Source organism: Vanessa atalanta, chromosome 13 (genome assembly GCF_905147765.1).
Source record: "Vanessa atalanta chromosome 13, ilVanAtal1.2, whole genome shotgun sequence".
Taxonomy (NCBI): domain Eukaryota; kingdom Metazoa; phylum Arthropoda; class Insecta; order Lepidoptera; family Nymphalidae; genus Vanessa; species Vanessa atalanta.
In genome coordinates this window covers 9,664,394-9,680,332 of record NC_061883.1, presented here as the reverse complement: position 1 = coordinate 9,680,332, position 15,939 = coordinate 9,664,394, and the positions used below count along the sequence as shown (strand labels likewise).

The window sequence follows — 15,939 nt, the reverse complement described above, 5'->3', positions numbered from 1 at the left end:
CGGTTTCTCGCTACCTTCAGTCTGCAGTCTGAAAAGTCGTGGTCTAGAAATTACCATTTCACCTGCGAATTTTAAGTGTTCTACTTCAATATTTTTTCATTAAATTCTTAAATTCGAACGAGGAAATACCGAAAGAGATTGTGTTACTATCGGGTGCTATGAAAGAATATTATTTTTAGATTGATATGCTTGGCATAGTGTGAAATAATAATGTTTACTGCGTAAGGAAATCCATTGAATCACAAGAAGATTGGTTTTTCTTAAGCTACCTATCATTGTTAAAGCATTATAATTATTTACAAACGTGACATGACATGGCCGTGAGAAATTTTCTGCGTAATTATGTTTTTTCTATACAAACAGTATGGTTCTTATTATTTTTCTTATTCTTATATATGCCAAATTTTTGACAGATTATAATTTTTGATTTTGATAAAAGTTTTACTGCCGCAGTTAGTATACAAAAAATAAATAAATAGTACGATATTTTCAGCATTATATAACTTCGGCAGAGTCAAAAACGGGATCCACGGAAGTTAAAAAAATGGTGCCGTTTTTCTTGAAAGCTGTACTATTTTTAAAATACGTTGTCACGACTTCTAATTAAGAATTTTTCTTTTCGTTTCAGCGATTATGATCTACTTCTCCCTGCTGGCAGCCTTCTTTTGGTTGAACGTTATGTGCTTCGATATTTGGTGGACTTTTAGGTGAGTGACTTTTTACATTTAAGCGACTACGCTACGCTTTCATTGCTATTTTAATACAAACTACGGCACTTTTTCTTCTTTGTACAGTTTTTCAAGAGTTTCTATAAAAAACAGTTAGAATTTCTCAATAAGTTTCACAAGTGGCCTCTCCGACTGAACTAGACTGTTATCCTTATTTATTTTTATTCCTTTTTCATTATAAACATCCTTTATGCGATAGAGCTGGTACTTCACATGTTTTAAATTAATTAACTTCTGGTAGCTTTACTCTTAAAATTATAACGTGATCATTTCAATTTTGGTTTTAGCAACTTCTGTACACAAAGTGTGTTTAATCACACAATCTACACGTTTTAAATTAAAAAAAATTGATGAATTATTTTAACATTTTAAATAATATATAATACTAGCTGCGTAACGCGGTTTCATCTACGCTAAATTTGTACTGCTAGTCTATATCTAGATATGTAAAAAGATGGACTATATCATTCATCCAACAAATGTCATACAATTTTTACTGTTCATAAAATTAGCCCATCGCAAAATAATTATCATATTTATTAAATACACAAAATATTATAATATGTATATATTGTATTAAGAGCTGAGATGGCCCAGTGGTTAGAACGCGTGCATCTTAACCGATGATTTCGGGTTCAAACCCAGGCAGGCACCACTGAATCTTCATGTGCTTAATTTGTGTTTATAATTCATCTCGTGCTAGGCGGTGAAGGAAAAAATCGTGAGGAAACCTGCATGTGTCTAATTTCAACGAAATTCTGCCACATGTGTATTCCGCCAACCCGCATTGGAGCAGCGTGGTGGAATATGCTCCAAACCTTCTCCTCAAAAAGAGAGGAGGCCTTTAGCCCAGCAGAAAATTTACAGGCTGCTAATGCTAAAAAATTGAGCCCCTCTTTCTACATGTTATATAATCCCTGGTAGTCTACTACCATAATAATAAATCCCTGGTAGTCTACTACTAAATACAAACAATTATATTATTGTTACTTTTTAATTATAATTAAAGTTTTTTGTAATTTCAGTGGTAATCGTGGTATGTCCATGGAGAAAATGTCGTTGCAAGCGAAATTCTATGCATATTCTATATACGCGTTCGGCATCCCGACTGCGCTTACCATCATCGTGGTGGCTCTGGAGTTCTCTGGTCTTCCGCCACATCCCCTGCTTCCCTCGTTAAGGCACCATGGATGCTTTTTCTCTGGTGAGTTAATATCATTGGCTTTTTTAGATAAAATTGTAAATAAAGAAAAATATAATCTTATTTTTTAAGAAAATGTAGGTGTAAGTGCTTTTAAAGTATTATTGAATTTCCTATTTCCTCCTAACAAAACTGAAAGTTTTAAAGGTATCAAGCTAGTCCAAGGATAAACAACCTCCCGTCATACATACAAAGATAGTTTGTATAGCATTGAGATATATGTTCATAAAGGTTTTCTTTTATTCCCCCTAATTTGATGTTAGTTTCTTGTAAGTGTAATGCGAAGAATATACTAGGGGATATTTTCTCGCACTATGACTCGGAAAACTTATAGAGTTTATGTGACGCGGCAACGTCATACTGGGTCACGTAACATTTGAGGTGAAGCGGAACAGCGCACATGTCCCGCGTCATTGTCGCGTCATTTATCGTATGTACGTACGAGTACATATATAAACAACGTGTCTCTCAATATATCCCGCGAGGTGGTGAATTTTCTCCTCTTCTCTTTTCTTTTTTCGTTTTAATTTTTTTTTATTCATCGTGACTTTGCGGAAACTTTAAGTGATAATTTTTAGGGTCACAATCGTCAATGAAGATGTAAAAATTAAATAACGTAATTTCTTTTTCAAATAGTACGCAAAATTGTGATATACGTAAATAAAACAAAGTTTAAATAAGACTATATGTATTATATTAGATATAAACACATTTAATTTTTAATATAAAAACACTTTAAATAAGTTTCATATATAATTTTCAGGTAAAAGCAAATTGTTTTATCTCTACGGGCCGATTGTTATCCTATGCTTCGCAAACATAGTGTTCTTTGTCCTGACCGCTGTGAAGATCGCGCAAATCAAAAAGCAAATATCCGTCCTGAAGCACCGCGAAAGTGCCAAGCACGACGGACAGAATAAGGAAAAGCAACGGTAACGTCATAAAAGAATTAACTGAAAAAAATAAAAACGTCATTTAATAAATTCTAAATCTATTCGTTTCTAATCTTTTTTTTTTAAGTCTCTACTTTAATCTTATTGGTAGATTTAAATTATTACGACCTTCTTTTGTTTACATAAATGACAATCAAAAAATTTTATTTTCTTCTATTCCAGGTTACTTCTGTACATCAAATTATTCATTGTGATGGGCATCAACTGGTTATTGGAGGTGGTCAGTGCCATATATCCGAATGCTGATCATATCTTTCGCTTCATTGACGCGTACAATGTCCTCATCGGCCTCATCATTTTCATCATCTTCGTCTGCAAACGCAAGATCATCGGCTTATTAAAGAAAAGGTTTGTACGAGGTCTGTCGTTTAAGAATTTCATTCGCATTCTATTTAATTTTTCCTTTCATCACTTCATACAGTAGAACATCAATTCTTCGATTTTTTTCGATTCGATTAATTTTGTTTAGTCGTACTTAATCTTATTAAATTAGTAATAAGACTTCGATACGACAGTTATAAATGAGCAAGTGTCACAGACATTGGACACAAGAGGCTTGACATCATAGATGAGAAAATTAATTAATCCTTTTTAAAAATGAAAAATGGGTTTCGAGTCCCTCGTACTTTTGAGGAAAAGCTTTAGATTTTATTCCGCCAAGCTGTTCCAATTTTCGTCTGATACATAGTTTCCTCGATAGATGTTTTCTTACAACACCGAGCACGAAATGAATTAGAGACACGAATGATCAGCGATGCTTGTCCGTGTATCAAACCGCAATCTTTGGTTAAGATTTATGTGTTCTAGCTACCGGACCATCTCAGCTAAAAATCTGTTTATAGTAAAAAAATTCAATATAATCATTTGATGTTCTTCTGTGTATATGACTACATATTTCAATCATAAAGACTGGTATAAGAATTTCTAATTTCATATAGGATCAAAGAAGGTATTCTCCATCGGAAACAAGGAATAAGCAACATGACAATGGTGCATAGAAATGATACTGTAAACAATCTCAGAAATTACAAGCAAAGGGACAGTTTAGACACAATAAGAACGTGCTGTCCAGAAACCGGCAGCAACAAAACTATAAATACGACTAACTTATAATAAAGTTAAAAAACAACAGAAACCCCATGACTGCTAAAACGACAATCATCATCTAGTATTCAATACTTAAGCAAGATATCATGAGAATGAAATATACGTAACTAAGACTGAATTGATCGACTGAAATGAATGTAATGGAATGAATAATCCGATAGAAGGAAAAAAATTCAACGTACAGAACGAACAAAATGTTATAATAATTTAAGAAGGAAGATATAATTAACAAGGTACATGAAATTGAATTGGACATTGAGGAGTTAAAGAAACAAGCGTAATGCTTCGCTTTTTGTCTTAACTAACCCTTTTGCGAATAACATTGCAGCTGGATTGGATTTTTTATTTTTTTCATCGACTGACTTTTAGACGGACTTTCCAAATATAAATTTCGGTCGGTCACGAAGGCGCGCCCCTCCATGTTAAATTATTACGTGCATCGGTATGAGTGAGGTTCGTGCTTACAAGACTAAGAATAACGACGGCAAAAATACAAATCGATTAGATTTTTTGAGCTTATTTTTATTACCAAAATTATTGATTTAACGTGGAGATGCACACCTTCGTGAGTGAACAGATCAATATTTTGATTATTTTAACATGTCCCTTTTACGGATTATTCAATTATTTAAGCACTTTGTTTTAAGCACTTCTAACTATTCTGTTTTTTTTTTGGTTTCAATTAACTTTTGGGTTTTGTTTCTTTTTTCAATTTTTTTCTTCATAATTTGAATAATATAGTTTTAAGTACTCTCCTTATTCGTTGTTCCATGGTTTTAAAATGCTATTTGCAAAAAATAATAATATTTTATATGTCCGTTAAATCAGAAAAAATTCGAACAGTATAATCAATAACAAAAAATACTCAATATATGTGTATCCATTAGCTTATATTCTGATTATAACAAAATATATTATCTTTTCCAGATACAAGCAATACCGTGAAGACCCATTATCTAAGAGCCAGGCTTCAACGAGAACGTTCTCCACTCGGGACGAGATGGCACTCACGTCAAGAAACCAATAAGAATTTAACTAAACACCTTTGTCAAATAACTCAGTCAAAACGGTTTATACAGTCTTTGTCAAAAATGATGGAAAGCGCGAGTTTTTTTTATTAGTAATAATATTAGTGTTTATAAAAAAAATAACCATCATTAATGTGGTAGCTATTTTGCAAAATTTTAAAATTTTGAAGATATTTACATGAATATTTAATATGTCAATTCAGCGCCATTTTTCTCCACGGCTTTCGAAATATTTGTTAAAATTTTACTTCCTTATACATTTTAAAAATATTTTCTTTCGACGAAACTAATGAAATATTTAAAAGACTTTAAAATAGATATTAGATTATTTTTTATATTAAAAGATCTGATCTATAAACTCTTAATATTGGCAGAATATTTCAGATCACCAAATATAAGGCGATTAAAAAAAAAAGAAAATATTCAAATTCGAAATAAGAATCAAGTGCAATTATTAATTAAGGGTCTGATGAATTTGTGCAACTAGTCTTTTACAGAAGTTTCTGAAACGTCCTAGTCTTTTACTGATAGTTTTCAAAGTTTTGATAAAATTATTATTTCTTACCGGGGATCTTGTTTATCAACTTTTGGTATAACCTTTCAGAAACTATGTATTACAAATATAAAGACAATTTAAGATGTAATATTAGATACGTTAAGATTTAGAAATAACTTATTATAAAATCTTTATATTTTCTTTTGACATTTTATATCAAATAAAATAATTATTAGATGTTCATTTTATTATATTATAGACTAAGTGATCATATTTTTAGATTATAATATATTTATGTAAAAAATACGAAAAATTATATAAGTTATGGACTTTTCAAGAATATAAACACCAAACGTGTCTTGTAGACTACATTTATTACTAGAACTAAATACAAAAAATATCAGCGGGCTTAGACAAAATCATTTAGCGTCTGACGTTTTCTTTTGTAACAAAATGTATATTATTTTATATACACCTGATCTATAGAAATAACTTAGGAATGTATTCTATTTATCACGTGTATCGTTACCAACAATAGACGATTGATCAATCAATGAAGATCAATTATTATCTTTAGAAAAACTGACAGACGATTAATTTGGAAAAATTACCGAAATCGTTCCTACAATCCGACCGTATTATGCAAAATTATTCCATTGTCATGTCAACACCATTCATTGTCTTCAAAATGATACGCATACTGGATAAGTAACATTTTATAACAACAACATTTAAAATTCTATAATAGAGTTACTCTAACTATAAAAATAGTTTTCTCTTTAAAATGTTAATAACTTTAATAGTGTTTATATTAGTTGGAACATTTCTGCACAGCGTGGCCCAATTGTCTAGCCTTCTAGTATTCACTTGCCTCGTTAGTCTAGTGTCTTTATATATAGGCACAGATGCCGAGGTTCTAAGTACAAATCCCAGATCGGGCCGATGTAAAATTATTAAGTTTTTCTAGAAGTCTGTACATCCATGCGCCTCAGGATGTCAAGTCGTTGGTCGCGCACCTAAACCCATTCCGAAAATAGAGAGTGCACCTATGTTTTCACACACACACACACTTGTGCAATATATTTTGTCCAGCGCAGTTAGCTTGTCTTCCTTGAGATTGGCCGCTGTAGCTGAAAGCGGTCAGAACGAAATCATCATTCACTAGCTAAACGTTTTATGAGTATATTTTTTAAAGAAAGATAAGACACTTTTCTTTTCACGTTCTTGAACAGACTATACACTTCACTCCAGATATAGATAAGCTTTCAAAATAACAACTTTCAAGACTTAATTAAAAAGTTCTCGTTTTACACGATTCACTTTAAATTTAACAGAAATAAGTCTTAAATTTATATAATTTTTAGTTTAAATTATACGTCATCTTATATGTAGAATTATAATGATCTCACTTAAACACTGCATTTTTTCATAATAAATAGATTTATTAAATTAAATAATATAACTATATTTTATTTTATTAAATGTATTATATTAAATTAAATAATATTCATATAAATATTCACGTGAGGTATTATTATACCTGACATGAATATAAACTATTTATATAAAAATAAACACTACATCCTAATTTACTAAGTTTCAATAATTGTAAAACTATTTGATATTTCGAAAGGTCTATTCAGAATCAGTAGTTAAAATACAAACTATTATTTTTAGCGTCACACATGAGTGTGTCAAAATTGTGTAGAGATAGAACAAAACTTAGCACCAATATAAAATTAACTATTAATAAATTTATTCCTGACAATTTGTATTCTTTGTCCATTTTATAATGGATTCGATTTGAATGAATGAATGGAAAGAAATTGTAACAGTTTGATGTTGTTACTTTTTTTCGAGTCAATCATCGATTATTTGACTATCGATTAGGTACAGTTTGCGAAAAAAACTCGAGACGCTCGTATATATAAACTGATATATAATGAAAAACTAGGTTTTTTTAATCGGATAAATAACGATAGCATTCAATCATTTGTGAAGCTTGATCCATATGTGTTTCGAACGTGTGGACGAAGCTTTAGGTTTTTACATAAAAAAAAATCAGCTTGGCAAACTTGAACACGTATTTAAGGTTTCATCAATATACTCAAATTGACCTTGAACTATGATTAATTAAGAGTAGGAACATTTTGACCATTTAAACTACAAAGACTAAATATTTAGTTAATAGTTAGTTGTATTAAATTTGACATAATTTTATGCTGGACTATATAGTATAAAGTATCTTATATGCAAAAGTATATGTTGGTACATCTGTCTGCTATGAAAAACAAAACGTATTTTTACACAATAGGAAGTCGGTGCTGCAGCATATCAGCTTAGTATAATATAATAAGCTTAACTTCTATCAATATAGCTTGCAGAATCTGTGTTTTTAAAAAAAATGTATAAGTCTATATGTATGATTACAAATATTTGTATATTCGTGCTTAAATATTATGATTTATCGCCTTCACATTTATTTTATAAATTTTGTATAGATACAACTTAGGGTTCTCTTAAATTAATCATGTTTAAAATTTTTAACAATTTATAAGTCTACTTTCAATTATAATAAAAACATTATCTACCTCAATAGATGTTTCATTGGTATTTTATTCTATCTTTAAATTCTAAATATAAACCTGAGACCATTTCAACTTGAAACATTTAAGTAAAGTCAATGACAATGAAAAAAAAAGCAAACTTATATAAAAAGCATCACATTTACAGACTTTGACTATTTTAGAACTAATTTTTTATTTGCTTCTGAATGAAAAGTCTTCGATTATTTTATCGCTGTATATATAGTTTCCGTGTACTAATATCATAGAAATAAATAACTTGAATAATATATCACCGTGCTCAATTTACTTACGTAAAGTTACTTAGAATACAAAAACTTAGGTATGGTTACCTATATATATAAGTGTCGGTGGCCGCGACGCGTATATATTGTTACGAGACTAGCCCTAGCCTCCAATACGGTGCTACGTCATAGGATATCATAATTAATAATATAATTAATAATGTCACATTATTATTATTGTTACATATTATTACAATTAATTGATCAATAATTTGTACAACTTTAGTTGATATTATTTTATAACATTTAATACTGGCATGTAACACTATTTCTTATTTTAAAAGTGATTGAGCTGTCATAAGGAAAACAATTGGATGATTGGGGGATTGTAAAAAATATAGAGAGAGATTGAAACATCATGGTACAACATAATTTTATTTTGCCATCCCGAACTACTGAAATTACAATATATAAGTGTCGGTGGCCGCGATGCGACGTCTTGTCAACGACGAACCTTGCCTTAAGAAAAGTTACTGAAAGTCTTGTTTTTCATCAGGTTTTTTTTAAGGTAGCTAATAGCAAGGACCTTTTTAAATAGAATACTAATGTAACAATAATTCCGTCAAATCAATGATTAAGCTTTTGTTATGAAAAATAAGACATTCTCAAAGGGTAATTAATCTAAGCTTTTTTTTTATGGCATTGGTTGGCGGACGAGCATATGGGCCACCTGATGGTAAGTGGTCACCACCGCCCATAGACAAAGGCGGTGTAAGAATTATTAACCATTCCTTACATCACCTATGCGCCACCAACCTTGGGAACTAAGATGCTACTTAGACTTATTAAGTTACAAAAATCTTCCTTTTAACGCAAAGAGCAACTATGCGAGTTTCTTGCCGTTTCTTCTCGCTGGAGGCTGCTTTCCGAAACGGTGGTAATTTTTTAATATCGACGATTCAAAAAAGCTTCGTTGTGAAGTTTACTTGAATAAAATTGATTTGACTTCAAGTAATACCTAGATGAGTACTTTTTCGCGTAGTGGAAAGCTTCAAAAAGGTATCTGGGTTGAGGGGATCCCGATTATATGGAATTCTTACCCAGTGAAATCACTTTGATGGCCGGCTTCGATACGATTCGGAAAAATTATCCACGGCCTTTCCTCTCGGCGGAGCTCATCTTTAATAATATTCAAAATTTAACAAGACTTACACGATTAAAGTGTAGGTTATTCTCCACAGACAGGGGTCTATACATATATTTTAATATACTATTAAATACTTGATTCTCCAAATATGTTCAAGGTATTGGTATACTAAAGGGGGTTAGTGATAAATGGGTCATCCAATACAAAAATATTCTTTCGAATTGGACAGGTAGTTCCTGATACCATTGCGTTCAAACAAAAATCAAACATTTCAGCTTTATTTATCGTATACATTACAAAATTGTAAACACGTCGCAAATCGACAACAGTAAACAGCTGCTGTTAATCGCTAAGCAAATAATTATTCTATAAAACGTATAAGTCGATAATCGGGAGTGAACTTTGAAAAATACTTAAAGATTGTGTTAATGTCAATAAGTATAGCGTTAAATTAAATCTAAATTTGAATTTATTGAAATAAAAACAGCACATTTCAAATTTATTATTTAAATTTCAATAGTGGTGTGCAGTGTTGGAAGTGAACGCGTAAGCGACGAATAATCCACGGCGCTTACGACCTTTTGGACGCTTACTTGACTGCAATTCAATTATCGGTGTTAAGTAAAGTTGGTTCCTCTAAGCTTCGTCTATTATACATTATTGTGATTAATATATAAACAAAATGTATTGTAAGCATTGTTCAGAAACTTTAAGACCTGAAGAAACAATTAAATGCACAGCTTGTCAAAGTATGTCCCATTACTCATGTATTGGTAGAAATGTAAATGAGTTTAAAACGATTCTGCCTATGAATAAAGCGAAATGGAAATGTCCAGCTTGTAAAATATCTAAGAAAAACAATACTATAAGTCCAAAATTAAACAATGTCAGAGAAAGTAAATAATAATCAAGTCCAAATTATAGATGTAAAATTGTTGAATGCTCTCTTTGATGACCGTTTCAATAGTTTGTATTCCACAATGGAATCATTCGATTCTTTTATTACCGAAGAATTTAAGAAGCTTTCAGATTCTGTTACTTTTTGGTCTACGAAAATTAATTCGATCGAGTCTTCCATCACTTCTATTGTTGATCAAATAAATGATCTCGATAAGGAGGATTGGTAACCACCAAAATAGACCATTTTAGAACAAAACTCGAAGAGTTGAAACTTAAGTTTAAAGAATTATCAGACATAAGTAACAGAAATGAACAGTGGATGCGACGCTCCAATATTCAAATTAATGGGATTCCACAAAAAAAGGGAGAAAACTTAGTTCATATTATCAAATCCCTTGCTGAAAAAAGCGGTTACTCCATATCCTTTGGTAAGGATGTTGATTTTGTAACAAGGGTTGCGGTAAAGAATGATTCGTCTAATAATAAATCGCGACCTATTATTCTTAAAATGCAAGCACGTTACAAAAAGGATGATTTTCTTTCATCGCTAAGAAAATTAAAGAATTTGAAGGCGAGTGACATTGGATTTTCAGGTAGTAATAATCCTATTTATATAAATGACCACCTATCCACTTACAACGAGGCTTTTCTGAATGAAGCACGACGTAAATGAAAAGAGAAATGTTACCAATTCTGTTGGGTTCGAAATTGCACTGTTATGGTTCGCAAGACCAACAACTCACCAGTTATTCACATTACTCCCAAAGATTCTTTAAACAAAATTTTATAAGCGTTATTAATTTGTTAGTTTACCATATTAATTAATGTTACTTTGTTGAGTTTTTCAAGAAGTTTATATACTTTTTCATATTTTTAATTTCTATTGTTATTATTTTAATCATATTTTTAAAGAAATTTATCCTAATAAGGTATGGTAGTAAGTAAGTACATTGAAAAAATAGATTTATTTAATATTACTGTTACTGTTACTTTTACACACAATAATTATAATTTATAAAATATATATCACTATGTGCTTAAATATTTATTATCAAAACGTCAGAGGCTTGCGTATTAAAACTGTGCAGTTACAGATACCAAAAAATATCCTGTATGGTATAATAAGAGTTTGATTAAATCGATTAAAAAGAAATGATTAGTACATAAACGATGGAAAATTTATGGTCGTAGTAGCGATTATGACAAATTTTCTGACCTTCAACACAGAACTAAATGGATGGAAATAGAGTGTTATAATGTATTTATTGCTATGGCGGAAGATAATATTCATCATAGTTCCCGGAATTTTTGGTCATTTGTAAAATCAAAGAGCCATGTTCTTTGGTAATACTATTGGTTCCGACGGCTCTTCTATCTCAAATCTATTTAGTCACTTCTTTCAATCTGTTTTCGAAGTAGATGATGGGAAAATAGCCGAGGATGATACTTTAAACAAGCACGATAGTCAGCCCCTAATTGGTACTTTTAAGATATCGCGCCGTACAGTTGAAAGATATCTCAAAACTCGATTCATCTAAGAGCAGTGGCCCAGATGGTTTACATCCTATATTTTTAAAACAATGCAGTAAGTATTTATCACTTCCTTTATATTTACTTTTTAACAAATCCATTCAATCAGGCATATTACCACCTGTTTGGAAAAGATCCCTAATTGTTCCAATTTATAAAAATGGTGATAAGCATAATGTTAAAAAATATCGTGAAATATAAAAGTCATACCAAAATTATTTGAAAGGATTATATACGATTTATTTTTGTTTCCTTTAATAAAACCTCTGCTTACCCAACAACATGGATTCGTAACTAAAAGACCAGTCGAGTCCAATCTTGTCGAGTTTCTTGATGTTGTTCTTTTAGCTATGGAGAGAGGACATCAAGTTGACGTTGTATTTACTGACTATTCAAAAGCATTTAATAAATTCCACATTCGTTACTAATTAAAAAACTTGAATATATCGGCTTATATATTTGCTTAGATGGTTAACATCATATCTTCATGACAGAACTCAAGTAGTTGCTGTCAAAGGACTAATTTCTAGTTTCGTCCCCATAACATCTGGGGTACCCCAGAGCTCTCACCTCGGTCCCCTTTTATTTAACATTTTTATTAATGACATAATTAAAAAATTTCAAAACCCTAATATACATTTATATGCAGATGATACAAAATTATTTAAAATCACAGAAAACTGTGATGACTGCTCTAATTTACAAAATGATTTAGAATTTTAGAGCAATATTGTTTGTCTAACGGTCTACATCTTAACTTTGATAAGTGTTGTGTTATCTAGAAAAAAAAATCCGATTTTGTTTGATTACACAATTTCTAATCATTCAATTAGGAGGGTGACTGAGATAGGGACCTGGGAGTGCTTCTGGATTCAACTTTACTGTTTGACAGACATGTGAATAAAATTATTGCAAAAGCTTTCAGCATATTGGGTTTCATATTTCGCCAGGGAAGTGATTTTAGAAATATAAATACATATATTGTATAACTCGTATGTAAGGTCCAGTTTGGAATTTGCTTCAATTGTTTGGAATCCACAATATTCAAAGTATATTATGGCTATCTAAAAAGTATAAAATAAATTTATTAGAAGATGAACGCGTAAATTTGGGTCAAATTCCGTTAATAGACTTAATATTTTGTCGCTTGAGAAACGCAGAGAATGCAAAAATCAGGTTTTTCTTTATAAAATTATAAATAACTATATCGACTCAATGTACTTAGTTAACAATATTAATATCAAGTGTCCTTATGCCTCTGCCCGTTCAAAACAAACCTTTTATGTGCCGATATGTAAAACTAACTATTCCAAAAATCCCTTTTTGGTAAGAGCCTGTGCTAATTATAATAAATATTATAGTAATGTTGATATATTTAACGTAAATCTGTTTAAGTTCTTACGAGTCTTAAAAAACTCTATTTATCATTAATATTATTTGGAGCTTATTGTTTTGTTTCTTTTGGGTTTTTTTGTTAATCTTGGAATTCATGTTTGATAACCTTATTTCATATACTTTGATAATATTTTACTTTTATTACTTGTCTTTTAGTTCACCCCATGTTTTTATGCAACAGTGGAAACATTTTTTGCATATGTTAGAATTATTTTGTATTAATTGTATGTATTATACTATGCTGTAGGTTTCCCTAAAATAAATAAAAATAAAATTAAAAAAAAAACATTGACATAATCATCAGGCGATACAACGCATCAATGATGAATAATTCGTTAAGTTTTCGGTATGCTGGCGATAGGATATTTGATAAGCAATAATACCCAACGAGACAATCCTACGAAAAACATAATTATTAATTATATTTTTTAATAAAGTAACCAGGAAACCTTCAGTTATGCCCTAGGTACAAAATTCTCGCAATCAATACTAGTGCTTTCGACGCTATTTTTAGATTCATCCGAGTTCAGCCATCTAGGACCTTTTAGACAACCTGAGACAAATATACCGAGTGAACGAGATAACAACAGCGATCAATACCGGCATAGGGCTTGAAGTACTTATTCGTGGGCGTGTCAGCAATTATTCCAATAAATATTTACGCCGAGTTTACAGGATATTGTAGGCCTCATTATCATCGAATAATGAAAACTGTGGGTAATTCGATTAATTTTTTCGATATTATTATGATACCAATAATGTCTCAGTTACTATGACAAGGTGATGTAGTAAGCTAGAGACAAGTATAATCGTCGTTGCGCCTGCGAAATTCGCTGTGTTTTTTTCTTATTTTTAGATTCTTATGCCGTTTTAATCGTTATTTCAATTTATGTAGCTTCCGATGTATGAACGTCACATAGCTAAATTTTAAAACTTTTAAATTATTAAAGTTATCACAAAACTGTTTTTACAGTACGTGCGTATTGAAATATCTGTTAAAACAGCATAAAAATCTAAAAATAAGAAAAAAACAAATAGCGACTTTTGCAGGCGCAACGAGGATATGAGGGGTAAGTATATTGATAAATAAAAGCCCGAGAAATAGAGGACGCTTTTACCTAGCTCGAGGCGATTTTATAGGACCATACCTATAATTTTAACTTCTGTATTAAAAATTACTTTTTTTTTTAATTTAAAACGTATTTTGCTAATCGACTAAATTGGTCTTTATATGCAGATAAACAGACTTGACCCGTGTTCATATCACTAGACCAAATAATTTGATAGCTTATCAACAGTGATTTTACTCTACAACTACCTAGCGACCCGCCCCGACTTCGCACGAGTGCATTTAATTAAGATAATTATATGATGTAACTATAAATTATTCCCGCTGAGGAAGATTTTAGCTTTCTAATAAAATAGTAGAATATAATAGTATTGCAGTGAATTTGTTCCCGAGATTAGCTCTATATAATATTAGTATAGATTTAAATTGGGGTATTGCTGTCAGGTTCGGTTTCCATCATGCAAAGAGAGACAAAGAATAATCAATAAATATGAAGAATTAATTTTAAGAAATCCATTCATCTCGTTTTGTTGTTGAAATTTCTTTATAAATTATTTTATTACATTAATAATATACTATAATTTACTTTTAAAAATAATACAAATCGAAATCCATGTCCATTATTTCAGGTTAACCGTTGTAGAGATTCAGGAACAGTTCGACTGCATACGTGATAAATTTTAACAAAAGCGGTGAAAAAAAATCATTAAAAAAAGGTGATTCAACTAACATACAATGGCTATGATATGCTTCTACTCGATTCTATTCAGATCCAACTTCGACTATTGCTCTCAAAAAACACTAGATCGTAAATAAGGGCCAATTCGACTTGTTTATATCGATTACGATACAATCCCAAATATATTCCGATCCAACTTCGACCGAACCGCAACTGGATTGTTGTGTTGGAACAATCCAGGGGCGAGCACATGGGCCACCTCCTGGTGAGCGGTCACTACCATCCACAGACAATGGCGCTGTAAGAAATATAAATCATTCCTTACACCGCCAAGGCACCGCCAACCTTGAGAAATAAGATGTTATGCCCTTGTGCCTGTATTTACAATGGCACAATCATCCTTCAAACCGGAACACAACAATACTGATTTCTTCTGTTTAGCGGTAGAATATATGATGAGTGGGTGGTGCCTACCCAGACGGGCTTGCACAAAACTCGACCACCAAGTAAACGGCAATAACGTTTCGATTCGATTTCGATAAAGTGATAATTTGTTTTATGAAAGGTTGTCACATCCACGGCGCCAATTCTAATGTGACAATCTTTCATTGCTTAAGAGAAAGGATGCAAGTTTTACTATATTTTTTAAACTAAAAGGCTCTAAAATTTATTATTCAAATTCATGATGTTTTTTTAATCTGCCATTTAATTAATATTTAGTAAAATTACAGTCAAATCATGATATTTGTTGATACAGTTGATTTTGCAATTGTTAATATAAGCAAAATCAGTTATCACCTAAACGTTGTTACGCTTTTGAAATATTATTTAAAAAATGCTGTTATGTCCACCTTAAGTTATAAAGTATGTTGTACAAAAACTAAATTTCAAGGTTTC

General features: G+C 31.1%; 1 protein-coding gene across 7 annotated transcripts in view; it reads left to right on the top strand.

Annotated features, from left to right (window-relative positions):
• The window catches only part of LOC125068048 (G-protein coupled receptor Mth2-like), a 62,116-nt gene extending 56,919 nt beyond the window's left edge, over positions 1-5,197 (top strand). For 3 of the 7 annotated variants that reach the window (XM_047677024.1, XM_047677026.1, XM_047677025.1), the window contains exons 4-8: positions 629-707; positions 1,754-1,932; positions 2,693-2,861; positions 3,045-3,241; positions 4,917-5,197. In XM_047677024.1, coding sequence (XP_047532980.1) covers positions 629-707; positions 1,754-1,932; positions 2,693-2,861; positions 3,045-3,241; positions 4,917-5,110 — 818 coding nt within the window. In that variant the 3' untranslated portion in view covers positions 5,111-5,197. Of the gene's footprint in view, positions 1-628; positions 708-1,753; positions 1,933-2,692; positions 2,862-3,044; positions 3,242-3,820; positions 4,591-4,916 lie in introns of those variants that run through there. The other 4 variants (XR_007119764.1, XM_047677029.1, XM_047677028.1 and 1 more) reach the window with 4 other exon arrangements.
• The last annotated feature ends 10,742 nt before the right edge of the window (positions 5,198-15,939 follow it).